The sequence below is a fragment of the Aegilops tauschii genome, chromosome 7 (assembly GCF_002575655.3).
Source record: "Aegilops tauschii subsp. strangulata cultivar AL8/78 chromosome 7, Aet v6.0, whole genome shotgun sequence".
NCBI lineage: Eukaryota > Viridiplantae > Streptophyta > Magnoliopsida > Poales > Poaceae > Aegilops > Aegilops tauschii.
Genome location: NC_053041.3, coordinates 148,664,654 through 148,676,181, shown reverse-complemented (window position 1 = coordinate 148,676,181; position 11,528 = coordinate 148,664,654). Strand labels below are relative to the sequence as shown.

The window sequence follows — 11,528 nt, the reverse complement described above, 5'->3', positions numbered from 1 at the left end:
TTGCAATGGGGTATAAATATTCTAATACGTTAGTTTATGATTTATCTTCCCATATTGACGATTGTGTAAGTAAATATTTATTAAATTATGCATGTGATTTACCTTATAGTTTGATGAGAATTTTGATAAGTAAATTAAAGTGAAATTGGTTCAAAAGGTAAGAAATTAATATGATTGATTATCATACGAGAAAGGTTCGACGAAAGGGAAAAAAAGTGAAAGATGAAACGTTACATTTTTTTAAGTAGATAGAACAGATTACAAATGACATCAAGATAGAATTGGACAAAAACGGAAAATAACAGCGACGGGATGATCGGACACGGGGCACCCACTGTGGAGCAGTCGAGAAGTTAATAACAGCAAACCGATCTTAGTTTTTGGCAAGCTAGCTCCCGATTGAGATATAGCTTGAGGGGTCAGCACGCACCTGCCCGGAATCCGAGTCCACCACCCCTAGCGTCGTACAACATCTCCAACGTTCTCATTTGGACATTGCCGAGGAACCCGACGTAACCGTCTGACCCGGACTCGGTGAAGGCCAGACAGCCATCCAACAGAACCCCATTGGGGACATCGAGGTCGACCGTGACGCCGCCGGTGAACGTGAGTGCGACCTTGGGCACGGTAACATCGCTGTATCCGGTGAAGTTGTAGCATGTGTCGTCGTCGTCGCTCGGGATGAGCGGGTAAGCCGCCATGGCCGCCCGGAACGCGGACCGCAGTTTAGCGTAGGGCGTCGACGGCAGATGTGAAATGATATTGCCGCAGTCCACGATCAGGCCCCCCTCGAACACCTTCCGTGGGATGCGGAGCTGCTTCCCGCCGACGCTGATACCGGTGAGCTTCACCAGGTAGGAGGTTCCGTCATCCATGAAGTCAGTCATCGGCGTGAATGAGAAGTCCGAGGTGTTGCTGGGCGCGCCAAGGGCAAGGAACCCGGTGCCGCTGCTCACCGGCGGGAGGCAGTAGGAGAAGGAGCCGCCGTAGAGGGCGGAGGTCTGGACCGGGAGCGACTGGGGCGCCCCGCCGAGCCCGAGCAGGCCGTCGGACTTGTCGTCGGCGCCGCGCTGCTTGTATGCGCAGCCGAAATGGAAGTCCTTGACCACTTCGCCGGGGGCCAGCGTGAGCGCCTCGTTGCTGTACACGCCCCTGGTCTTTAAACCTCCTCCGTACTCGACTCGATACCCGCACTGGGACTGGGTGCCATTGCCGTTCATGCTGCAGCCATTGTTCAAGTGGTTGGACTGGAGGCTCTTGCAGACGTTGGAGCCGCAGGGGATGGGTGCGTAGGTGGAGGACTTGCGCGGGTCGAACAAAGGATCCTTCTGAGGATAGCAGTCGGTGGAGTTGCATGGCGCGCACTGCACCCACGACAGGTCGCTGCCGGTGTCCATGAGGAGGACCTGCTCCACGGCCGGCGTGCCCAGACCCAACGTCACCACGTACTCCTGGGAGTCCACGGAGGTGCCCAGGTGCGCCGGGATGCTCACCTTGCCCTCCATGGTGGTGGTGGTGCCCCTCCCCCTCAGTGCTCTGCTCATGATGTAGTCTGCGCGGACGCGGCTTCTGTGAAGCGCCTCAGCAAAAGATGATGGCTTGTCGGTGGACGGTGACTTGGCGCAGGGTCCGTGCCTATGCACCAGCGGCACAGCGGCGCCGGCGCGGTTTGGCCGCGGCGTCACTGAAAGAAACATCCGAGTGTCATACTGTACGTTCCTAACATTGAGATAGATGATTAGCGTAGAAAATTATGCCATGCTCAATTCATGTACGTACGTACCTGTGGATGTGGAGGTGGAGCAGACATCTTGTGTCTGAAATGAGCTGGTTGGCACCACAACGAAGTTTTGCTTACCGTCGCCTGCAGCAGAAATGGTGGAAAGGTAGCTCCCAAATACGACCAGGAGGATGCACAAGAACAAATGAGGAGAAGCCATTGGAAGTTACAGTAGTATACACCAGGGCAAAGGGTGGACGCCCAAATTTATACACCAACCACACAGGAACCTATGTGGGACTGAACAATCACCAAAATGAAAATGGGCTCGAAGATTATACCAAGGATTGATGGGGTGGAGCCGTACGTGGATGTGTTTACAATACACTCGTCTTAGCAGTAACTACACACAGAAAAAACAATGATACTTTCTCTCTCGAGTTAACCCTCAGTCCTTTGTCATGTACGTTCACCGTCCACTTCTTACCTTGTAACTAGATACTAGAGTGCAATGTATTCTTAGAGTCCAACTCAAACATCCAACTTATAACCACTTAGGTTAAATCTTCAACTTTTTTAATGCCCCCTATTTTGGACCCTATGCTTGTTTGCTAACACGAGTAATGATAAAGCCGAAGCAAGCCTCGAGCAACATGGTAGGAAATGTACCCTCTTCTATAATTTTCACATGAATTTGATGTTTAAATGCTTCAAATAAATTAAAGCATGCTTCAAAATTTGATGTTTATTCAGAGTATGCATATTTCTTGAGGAAATAGTGTCTCGATTGTTCTGTATAAACACAGGTTTATGTGGTCATCTGTTCTTTCTAATGGTCAACTTAATTATTAATTTCTAGACTAGACGGGAGAACAAGCCTTTACTTGCATGATGTTCCCTTTTTTTTTTTTGAAAAGGAGGAATACCCCCGGCCTCTGCATCTGATCGATGCATACGGCCAATTTATTAATTATTAGCACAAAACCTTACAAAGTCGTACAACAGTAAGACCAAAGCCACCATCTTCGCAACCTTTGTCGCTACTCCTATCTAACTGATGAAGGGGCGCTGACGGTCTGGGCCTAATACCAAACAGACCTCGCAGTCAAACCTAACATCTAAGACCTGAGGTCCCAACCTGGACGCCAGCCGGGTATGGGCACCCACCAGTCCGGCGTGCTCCTCAACCAGGCCGCCTGCCGAGTATGAGGCCGCCACAACCACCTACCACATATCCATCTTCAGAGATGTACTGTTGCAACGGCCTTGCCCGGTCTCGCTGCCGCCGACGCCACCACGACGCCAGACAGCGTCGACCTCCTGCGCGTGTCCGTCACCACACATCTGACGCCAAGCCTCCGCTGCTCCATGCCGCCAAGAATATGTATAAAGAAACACCGCTCCACCGAAAGGGAGGCAGCACACCCCCACCCCTCACCTACAGACCCTTCCATCCTATCCCAATGTCCTTGGCGTCGCCTCCAGGAAGGTAACGGTGCACAGGGCGCCGCCGACGCCCGATCCGCAACGGATCTTGGGCTTTCACCCGGACATGGTTCGGAGAGGAGAGATGGTGCCCTCAGCAGCGCCCCCAAGGAGGAAAACGGCGCCAAAAATCGGCGTCGCCGCTGCCGGCCAGCCAAGGCGGCCAAGGTTTCCCCCGGACACCGATCTGCTCCACCAGAACACACCGGAGGTGGATCCGGAAGATCCAAACCGAACCGGGGACTGGAAAGGGATGCATGGAAGGGAAGGGGGCAATACCTCCAGATCTGGCACGCCTGCGGCTCGCCGTCCTCACGGCCGAACTCTCAGGCACGCCGCACGCCCCGCCAGCAGGGGCCGCCGCCGCTGGATCCGATGGCCTCCGCGAAGAACGAAGCGCCGAAGACCTGGCCCGCCCCATGCCGTCGCGAGGCCCCGCCCCAACCCAGCTCCACCCAGGGGCTGCCCTGCGGCGAGAGGAACGCTGCCCCGCGAGCAGCACGGGCCGCCTGACGCTGGACCACCGCGATCTCTGCCCAAGTCCACCGGGCCAACAGAGAAAGAGATCGCCCCGCCGCCACCTTCCCAGGGCACGCCCGGCTTCGCCGGCGCCCCCTCCAGTGGCGGCGCAGCGGGGGAGGAGGGTGGGATCCCCCCCGGCGGCGCGGCTAGGGTTTCCCCTAGAATAGGAAAGATGAAACGATGGAGGACCAGATGTAGGAAAATCAAGTGTGAGGCCCTTTAGCTGGCTGTAATTTGATCTGATTCCATTTTTCACAATTCAATTTCCTTGAGTTTGTTCACTTATATTTCTTGCCTATATTGAGGGACAATATTGTGAATTGTAGAAAAAAAACTGGAGATTTTTGGTGCCTACATCTTCGTAATGTTCCTATCATTTTTTTGTCAAATTATATGGGTGCGACTATGCGTGCCATCATGATCTAGTATGTACAGGAGACTAATCATGTTTGTTAAGTGAATACACAAGTTATTAGTCCCCTTGGCATCTATGTGCGTGGATCGAGGCACCAAAGTGAATATGACTCCAGTATGGTGACAACGAGAAAATAACCGTAGTTTTTTCGGTTAAATCTTGAGTTATAGGGATCCCGCACTATTAAAAGATGATCAAAGGGGTTTATGAAATATTTGCTCAAGTCAACATCTTCTCAGCGTCATTCCACTCACATCTCTACTAAAAAGTCCTTGGTCAACCTATCCACAAAATCAATCTTGTCAAATAGCCACTTCCACTTTCACTCTCGCATTGTCCGGGTTCCTACCCGGATGGCCGCGCTATTGCCGGTTCATCCAGGTTGTTGCATTCCAAACATCCAACTTGGCTATCACAAGACAACAATAGGTTTACCTTGGAACCGGATAGTCCGGGATCCAACCCCTATGTCTGTCAGCAACCCATAAGTGCTGCCCGGACAATCAAACACAGGAGTGTTTTCAACCGGGCTACCCCGGGTGTTCCTGACATCGTCCCAGATTTCCATGCAGCACTACATGAATTAGACAGTTTGCCGTCAGGCAAGTACAGACGGCAAAGGCTGAAATGCCGTCAGCTGGCAGACGACAGAGAGTGTCGGCAAAGCCTAAATCGGCAAAGAGTACTTTGCCGTCAACTTTTCATCGGGCAAACGATAAAGATTTTGCCGTCAGCTAAACTATGGCTTTGCCGTCAGCCCTATAATAACAGATGGCAAAGAAGAGTATATTTACGGTCAGCCTAAAAAATCACAGACGGCAAAGAACTTTTTTGTTAAAAAAACCCTGACCCAACAGTCCAAGTACAGCGAATGGACGACGACGAACACTACAGTGTCCATCAACACTTGTTGTTCCAAGAATCGACGGCGAACGAATGAATTTCACAATACAAAATTACTCTATTTACACAGAATCAACAATCACTTGATGTTCCAAGGCAAAGCTGCTGCTCTATTTCACAAGATGAACAGATTACACACAAAAGGAGTACAAGAGATCCGACACAACGAGGAGCTCAAGCAGTTTCTGTTCGTTTTTTCTATTCTCTTCCTCATTCTATTTTTGTTTTTCCCTTTTTCCTTTTTGTTTTCTTTTTTCATCCCAAAAAATTGAATTATTCATAACAACATTCTGAACTTATTTTAATTCATGAACATTTTTTTCAAATTTAAGACTTGTTTTTCAATTTCAGGAACATTTTCCAAATTCATGCAATTAAATACGTGAACATTTTTTAAAAAAAGTGGGAACATTACAAAAGAAAACAACACAAATTTTTGGGATCATTAGAGTTATTTTTTTCTAGCATCGATAAAGAATAAAATACCATAGATTTTACCCTTCTACAGCATTTTTTGAGTTTTTTCACGAGGTTTAAAGAGTTTGCGAAGTTCAAAAAACATTTAGGAATTTCTAAAATGATCAAAGTTGGAAATTGTTCACGAATTTGAAAAAAATGTGCGCAAGTGGAAAATATATTTAATTTCTCAATTGTTCTTGATTTTCAAAATTTATATAAATTTAAAAAATGGTAAATGAATTTGAAAATAGTGCAAGATTTCCAAACAAAAGTTAGTGGATTTGAAAAAAATAACTTTCAATGAAGTTCAACGGCTTTACAGATTTGGAAAAGGAATAGAAAATGAAAAAATAAAGAAACCTAAAAGAAAAAAGGAAAAAGGAAAAACAAATAAGAAAAAAGAAAAAAAAGAAAGAAAACGGGCAAATAAATGCAAAAAAGACTAGCGGGCTAGCCATTACTGGAGGCTATTTAATTTCTCAATTGTTCTTGATTTTAAAAATTTATATAAATTTCAAAAATGGTAAATGAATTTGAAAATAGTGCAAGATTTCCAAACAAAAGTTAGTGGATTTGAAAAAAATAACTTTCAATGAAGTTCAACGGCTTTACAGATTTGGAAAAGGAATAGAAAATGAAAAAATAAAGAAACCTAAAAGAAAAAAGGAAAAACAAATAAGAAAAAAGAAAAAAAATGAAAGAAAACGGGCAAAATAAATGCAAAAAAGACTAGCGGGCTAGCCATTACTGGAGGCGAGGACCCCCCCCCCCCCCCCCCCCCCCCCAGCATATAGCCGTGTCCTGGTACTATTTTTAGACAAAGTCTCCATGTACATGGTCCACACTCACCAGCAACAGTAACAGGTCTTACGTAGTAACCATATAGAAGGTTGGTCTAGTTTCTGTGTGTTTTTTAGCTGTTTTTTTGTTTGTTTGTTTTCTATTCTTTATTTTACTATTTTTTCATTATAAATTTTTGTTTTAACTTTTCATTTTAAAACATGAATTCTTTATATGAAATATTAGAACATTCTTTAACTAATGAACTTTTTTAAATTCAATATTTGTTTTTCAATTTCATGAATATTTTCCAAATCATGATCAAAATAATTTGTTGTGTAAGGTATGGTCCACCTGGATTATAAAGGTCTAAAGGTTCTAGTACGTTCACAAAAATAGGCCCAGCGGATTAAAGGCCGGATGTTTCTAATTATAGTGGTATTTTTTAGGTTGTTTATCTTTTTTCTAGTGATCCCATCAAGTACTCTTTACATATAATAGTAGATGATTTGGACATGATATACTTGCATTAATATAGTATAGGATTGTACCATTAAGTATATGCACCTTTAAGGTAGATTCAAGGTATTGCATATGATAGTACTTGCTTAGTTGCAGAGTTTGAAAATTTAGAGCAGTCATTATATTATATATCCTCTTATCACAAATGATGACAGGATAGAATCAGAAAAAAGGGAAAAATAACAGTGAAGGCATAATCAGATGGGCCACCCACAGTGGAGCAGTCGAGCTGTTATTGTTGAACCGTGACATATCTGTATTTATTGTCGACTAATTCTCCTATCGTCTCTAACCTTATATAGGTTAACTCCTAGAGATATTGTAGGATTAGTTGGCTTGTCACGCAAGACATCACCTATATATATTATAACAGACTCCGATGAATATAATTGAGTTGCATCCTATAGTCTTCTACATGGTATCAGTTTTCTACCGATCTCCATCGCTTCCGCCCAAGGCCGCCGCCGCGTCTCACGCCGCTGTCGCCTCCTCTTTCCCTGCCGCCACCGCCGCTTCCTCCCAAGCCGCCGCCGCATCCAAACCCTAATCCCTACCACGCCGCCGACGCCGCTTACCTCCACAAGCCGCCGCCGCCACAAAACCCTAACCCTCCCACGCCGCCGCCGCTCCCTCCCTCCTAAGCCGCCACCGCTGTCCCCGCACCTCCAACCCTCCTTGCCGCCGCCGCTTTTTCTCCAAGCCGTCGCCGCACCCATCTCTCACCATGGTGGGATCCTCCTCCTCCCTCGACAGCTCCACCACCGTCCTCGCTTTCACCTCCGATCGCCTCAACGAACTCATCTTCAAGGACCACGTTCCCATCGTTCTCGATCTCGACTCCCCCTCCTACAACGCCTGGCGCACCTGCTTCGTGCTTCTTTTCCGCTCCTACTGCCTCATCGATAATGTTGATGGGAGCATCGACATCCGCGACATGAAAGGCGACGAAGAATGGCTGGCCATCGATGCTTGCATCGTCAAGTGGTTGTTCCTCACGATCTCGCGAGGGCTCTTCGACATGGTGAACTGCCGCGACCCGTCCGCGGACGTCATCTGGACACGGTTTTGCGACCTCTTCCTCGACAATCAGCTCCAGCGTCGCGTGTTCCTCCAAGGGAAGTTTTTCACTATGCAGCAAAACGATCTCATGATGGACGAGTACTGCACCAAGCTGAATGTTCTCTCTGCTGAGCTTCGCGGCGTCGGCATGGTGGTCGATGACTCGGTCCTCCTCACCAACCTCCTCCGCGGCCTCCACCCCATCCTTGTCCAGTCCGCCGCCAACCTCTCCCTCACCATGCCCTCCTCCGCGAAGGTTGTCACATACTTGCGGATGGAGGAGAAATGCCTCCGTCATGCGGATCGGTAGGTGCCTCACGCCGTGCTCCACGTTAGCACCATTGGGGGCCCCGCTGCCCCCCCCCCCAGCACCCTCCTCGCGCGCCGGCTCCATCGCCGCCAGCCGCCCCCGACCGTGGCCGCCAGAAGAGACGAGGGGCCGCGATGGGCGGGCCCGCAACTCGGGCTCCCAGCCCCGCCAGGCCGCCGCGCCCGCCACTGCCCCGGCCTCGGCGCCCTCACCTTGGCTCACGGGGTACGACCCCTGGACCTGGGTGGTTCATGCCTACTCCATGCCCCTGATAACCCACAAGTATAGGGGATCACAACAGTTTTCGAGGGTAGAGTATTCAACCCAAATTTATTTATTCGACACAAGGGGAGCTAAAGAATATTCTCAAGTATTAGCAGTTGAGTTGTCAATTCAACCACACCTGGAAGACTTAATTTCTGCAGCAAAGTATTTAGTAGCAAAGTAGTATGGAAGTAACGGTAACGGTGGCAAAGGTAACAGTAGCAGTTTTGTAGTAATTGTAACAGTGGCAATGGTAAAGTAACTAAGCAAAGATCAATATGTGAAGAGCTCGTAGGCATTGGATCAGTGATGGATAATTATGTCAGATGCGATTCCTCATGCAATAGTTATAACATAGGGTGACACAGAACTAGCTCCAGTTCATCAATGTAATGTAGGCATGTATTCCGAATATAGTCATACGTGCTTTTGGAAAAGAACTTGCATGACATCTTTTGTCCTACCCTCCCGTGGTAGCAGGGTCCTATTGGAAACTAAGGGATATTAAGGCCTCCTTTTAATAAATTACCAGACCAAAGCATTAGACTGGGGGAGTTTTGTTTGCAATTATTTTGATTTGAGCATGGGACTGGGCATCCCGATGACCAGCCATTTTCTCGTGAGTGAGGAGCGGAGTCCACTCCTCTTGAGAATAACCCGCCTAGCATGGAAGATACAGACAGCCCTAGTTGATACATGAGCTATTCGAGCATACAAAACAGAATTTCATTTGAAGGTTTAGAGTTTGGCACATACAAATTTACTTAGAACGGCAGGTAGATACCGCATATAGGAAGGTATGGTGGACTCATATGGAATAACTTTGGGGTTTATGGAAGTGGATGCACAAGCAGTATTCCCGCTTAGTACAAGTGAAGGATAGAAAGAGACTGAGTAGCGACCAACTAGAGAGCAACAACAGTCATGAACATGCATTAAAATTAATCAACACTGAGTGCAAGCATGAGTAGGATATAATTCACCATGAACATAAATATCATGGAGGCTATGTTGATTTTGTTTCAACTACATGCGTGAACATGTGCCAAGTCAAGCCACTCGAATCGTTCAAAGGAGGATACCACCCTATCATACCACATCACAACCATTTTAATAGCATGTTGGCACGCAAGGTAAACCATTATAAACTCCCAGCTAATTAAGCATGGCATGAGCAACTATAATCTCTAATTGCCATTGCAAACATGTTTCATTCATAATAGGCTGAATCAGGAACGATGAACTAATCATATTTACAAAAACAAGATAGGTCAAGTTCATACCAGCTTTTCTTATCTCAATCAGTCCATCATATATCGTCATTATGGCCTTTCACTTGCATGACCGAACGGTGTGGATAATAATAATAGTGCACGTGCATTGGACTGAGCTGGAATCTGCAAGCATTTAATACACAGGAGAAGACAAGGTAATATGGGCTCTTTGTTAAATCAACAATAATGCATATAAGAGCCACTCAACATTTTCATCAAGGTCTTCTCCTCTTGACCCCCAAAGAAAAGGAAGGAAATAAAACTATTTACACGGGAAAGCTCCCAACAAGCAAAAGAAGAACGAGAAATCTTTTTGGGTTTTCTTTTAATTATTACTACTACAGGCATGGAAAGTAAACTAGCTAAAAGCTACAACTAATTTTTTTGGTTTTTCATAAGGTTATTCAAACACACAAGAAGAAGGCTTAGAAAAGAAAATAAACTAGCATGGATAGTACAATGAAAAAGTATGAGCACCGACAACTGGCATGAGTGTGTGAACATGAATGTAATGTCGGTGAGAAATACGTACTCCCCCAAGCTTAGGCTTTTGGCCTAAGTTGGTCTAGGGCCACGGCTGGCCTGGCGGATATCCAAAGTTATAGCTAGGGTCGTACTGAGATGCAGCAGCTACTGCCTGACGAGCTGCAGCTTGGAGGCGAGCTGCCTCCGTCCTCCTCTCGTACTCGTTCGCCTCCTCCCTGGTTATGACATATCTCCCCTTTGCCTGAAAGTCAAAGAAAGTAGGAGCAGGGAGAACAATATGGACAGCGCGACGTCTGTCAAAGATTAGTCGGTACTGGAGAGACTGTTCATTCCTCTCAACAAACTGATGGCGAACCATAGCATTAAAATCTGGATAAGCAGGAGGCAACTCCATATCATTTTCATGTATGGGTACTTCAAGATAATTAGCTAAACGAGTTGCATAAATGCCATCAAACAAATCTCCACTTATACTGTTATGATGCAACCTTCGTGCAACGATAGCCCCCAAGTTATATTGTTTATCTCCTAATACTGCACTCTTGAGGACACTAAGGTCTGGAACGCACATGTGACAGGCTTCATCTTTACCGTTAATACATCTACCTATAAAGAGAGCAAAATAATGTATGGCAGGAAAATGGGTGCTCCCTATGGTAGCTTGCATGATTTCTCTAGATTCCCCCACAGTTATACTAGCAAGAAAGTCTTTATATTCATATTTGCGAGGTTCACTAGCATTACCCCACTGTGGGAGTTTACAAGCAGTATTAAAATCTTCTAAGTCCATGGTATAAGATTTATCATAAAGATCAAATAGGACAGTGTGAGAATTGCGTGATGATGTAAATTTAAACCTTCTCACAAAGGAATCAGTTAGGTAGTAATATTGGGGGCAATTATCTGACACGAAGCCCTCAAGTTCAGCATTACGCACATACGCGTCAAATTCCTCCTTAATTCCTGCTTGGACCATAAAATCTTCTGGCAGCCATTCACAAGGCCACACTTGAGCTTCTCTTGGTAGTTCATAGTCCGGCTCACGTATCGCGAGCCTAGGTCCTTGCTTCTTTGAGGAACCACCTTGGTACATTTTCCTAAATATATTTCTTCCTCTGAAATTTTTAGTGACTCAAAATAAAAGTGAACCAAACTCAACAAAATGGATAGCAACTACTCCCACAAGTGCCTAGAGACTATATCATGCATTAGAACTACTTGGGACCAAATAAATTTGACATGCAAGCTCAAGAATAGGGTCACCTAAGCAGCAAAAATTTGCAATAATTAAAGCACTAGAACAAAAACTAATTGGACCATTGGAGGAGT

The 11,528-nt window shown here is 46.2% G+C and overlaps 2 protein-coding genes across 2 annotated transcripts; one reads left to right on the top strand and one right to left on the bottom strand.

Moving 5' to 3' along the window:
* Nucleotides 1–419: 419 nt before the first annotated feature.
* Nucleotides 420–1,940, bottom strand: LOC109754143 (aspartyl protease family protein At5g10770-like). The gene is made up of 3 exons (XM_073503839.1): nucleotides 1,859–1,940; nucleotides 1,494–1,684; nucleotides 420–1,448 (listed from the first exon to the last, which is right to left on the bottom strand). The coding sequence occupies exons 1-3, from the start codon at nucleotides 1,938–1,940 to the stop codon at nucleotides 420–422; spliced, it is 1,302 nt and encodes a 433-aa protein (XP_073359940.1).
* A 5,590-nt stretch (nucleotides 1,941–7,530) lies between these two features.
* Nucleotides 7,531–8,175, top strand: LOC109754169 (uncharacterized). The gene has a single exon (XM_020313092.1). It carries the CDS (start codon nucleotides 7,531–7,533, stop codon nucleotides 8,173–8,175), a length of 645 nt encoding a protein of 214 aa, XP_020168681.1.
* The last annotated feature ends 3,353 nt before the right edge of the window (nucleotides 8,176–11,528 follow it).

Coding starts and splice junctions, on each gene's coding strand:
- LOC109754143 (XM_073503839.1), bottom strand. CDS start 1,940: ATGGCTTCTCCTCATTTGTTCTTGTGCATCCTCCTGGTCGTATTTGGG. Junction 1,685..1,858: donor CATTTCTGCTGCAGGCGACG/GTAAGCAAAACT, acceptor TGTTTCTTTCAG/TGACGCCGCGGCCAAACCGC. Junction 1,449..1,493: donor CCACCACCATGGAGGGCAAG/GTGAGCATCCCG, acceptor GACTCCCAGGAG/TACGTGGTGACGTTGGGTCT.
- LOC109754169 (XM_020313092.1), top strand. CDS start 7,531: ATGGTGGGATCCTCCTCCTCCCTCGACAGCTCCACCACCGTCCTCGCT.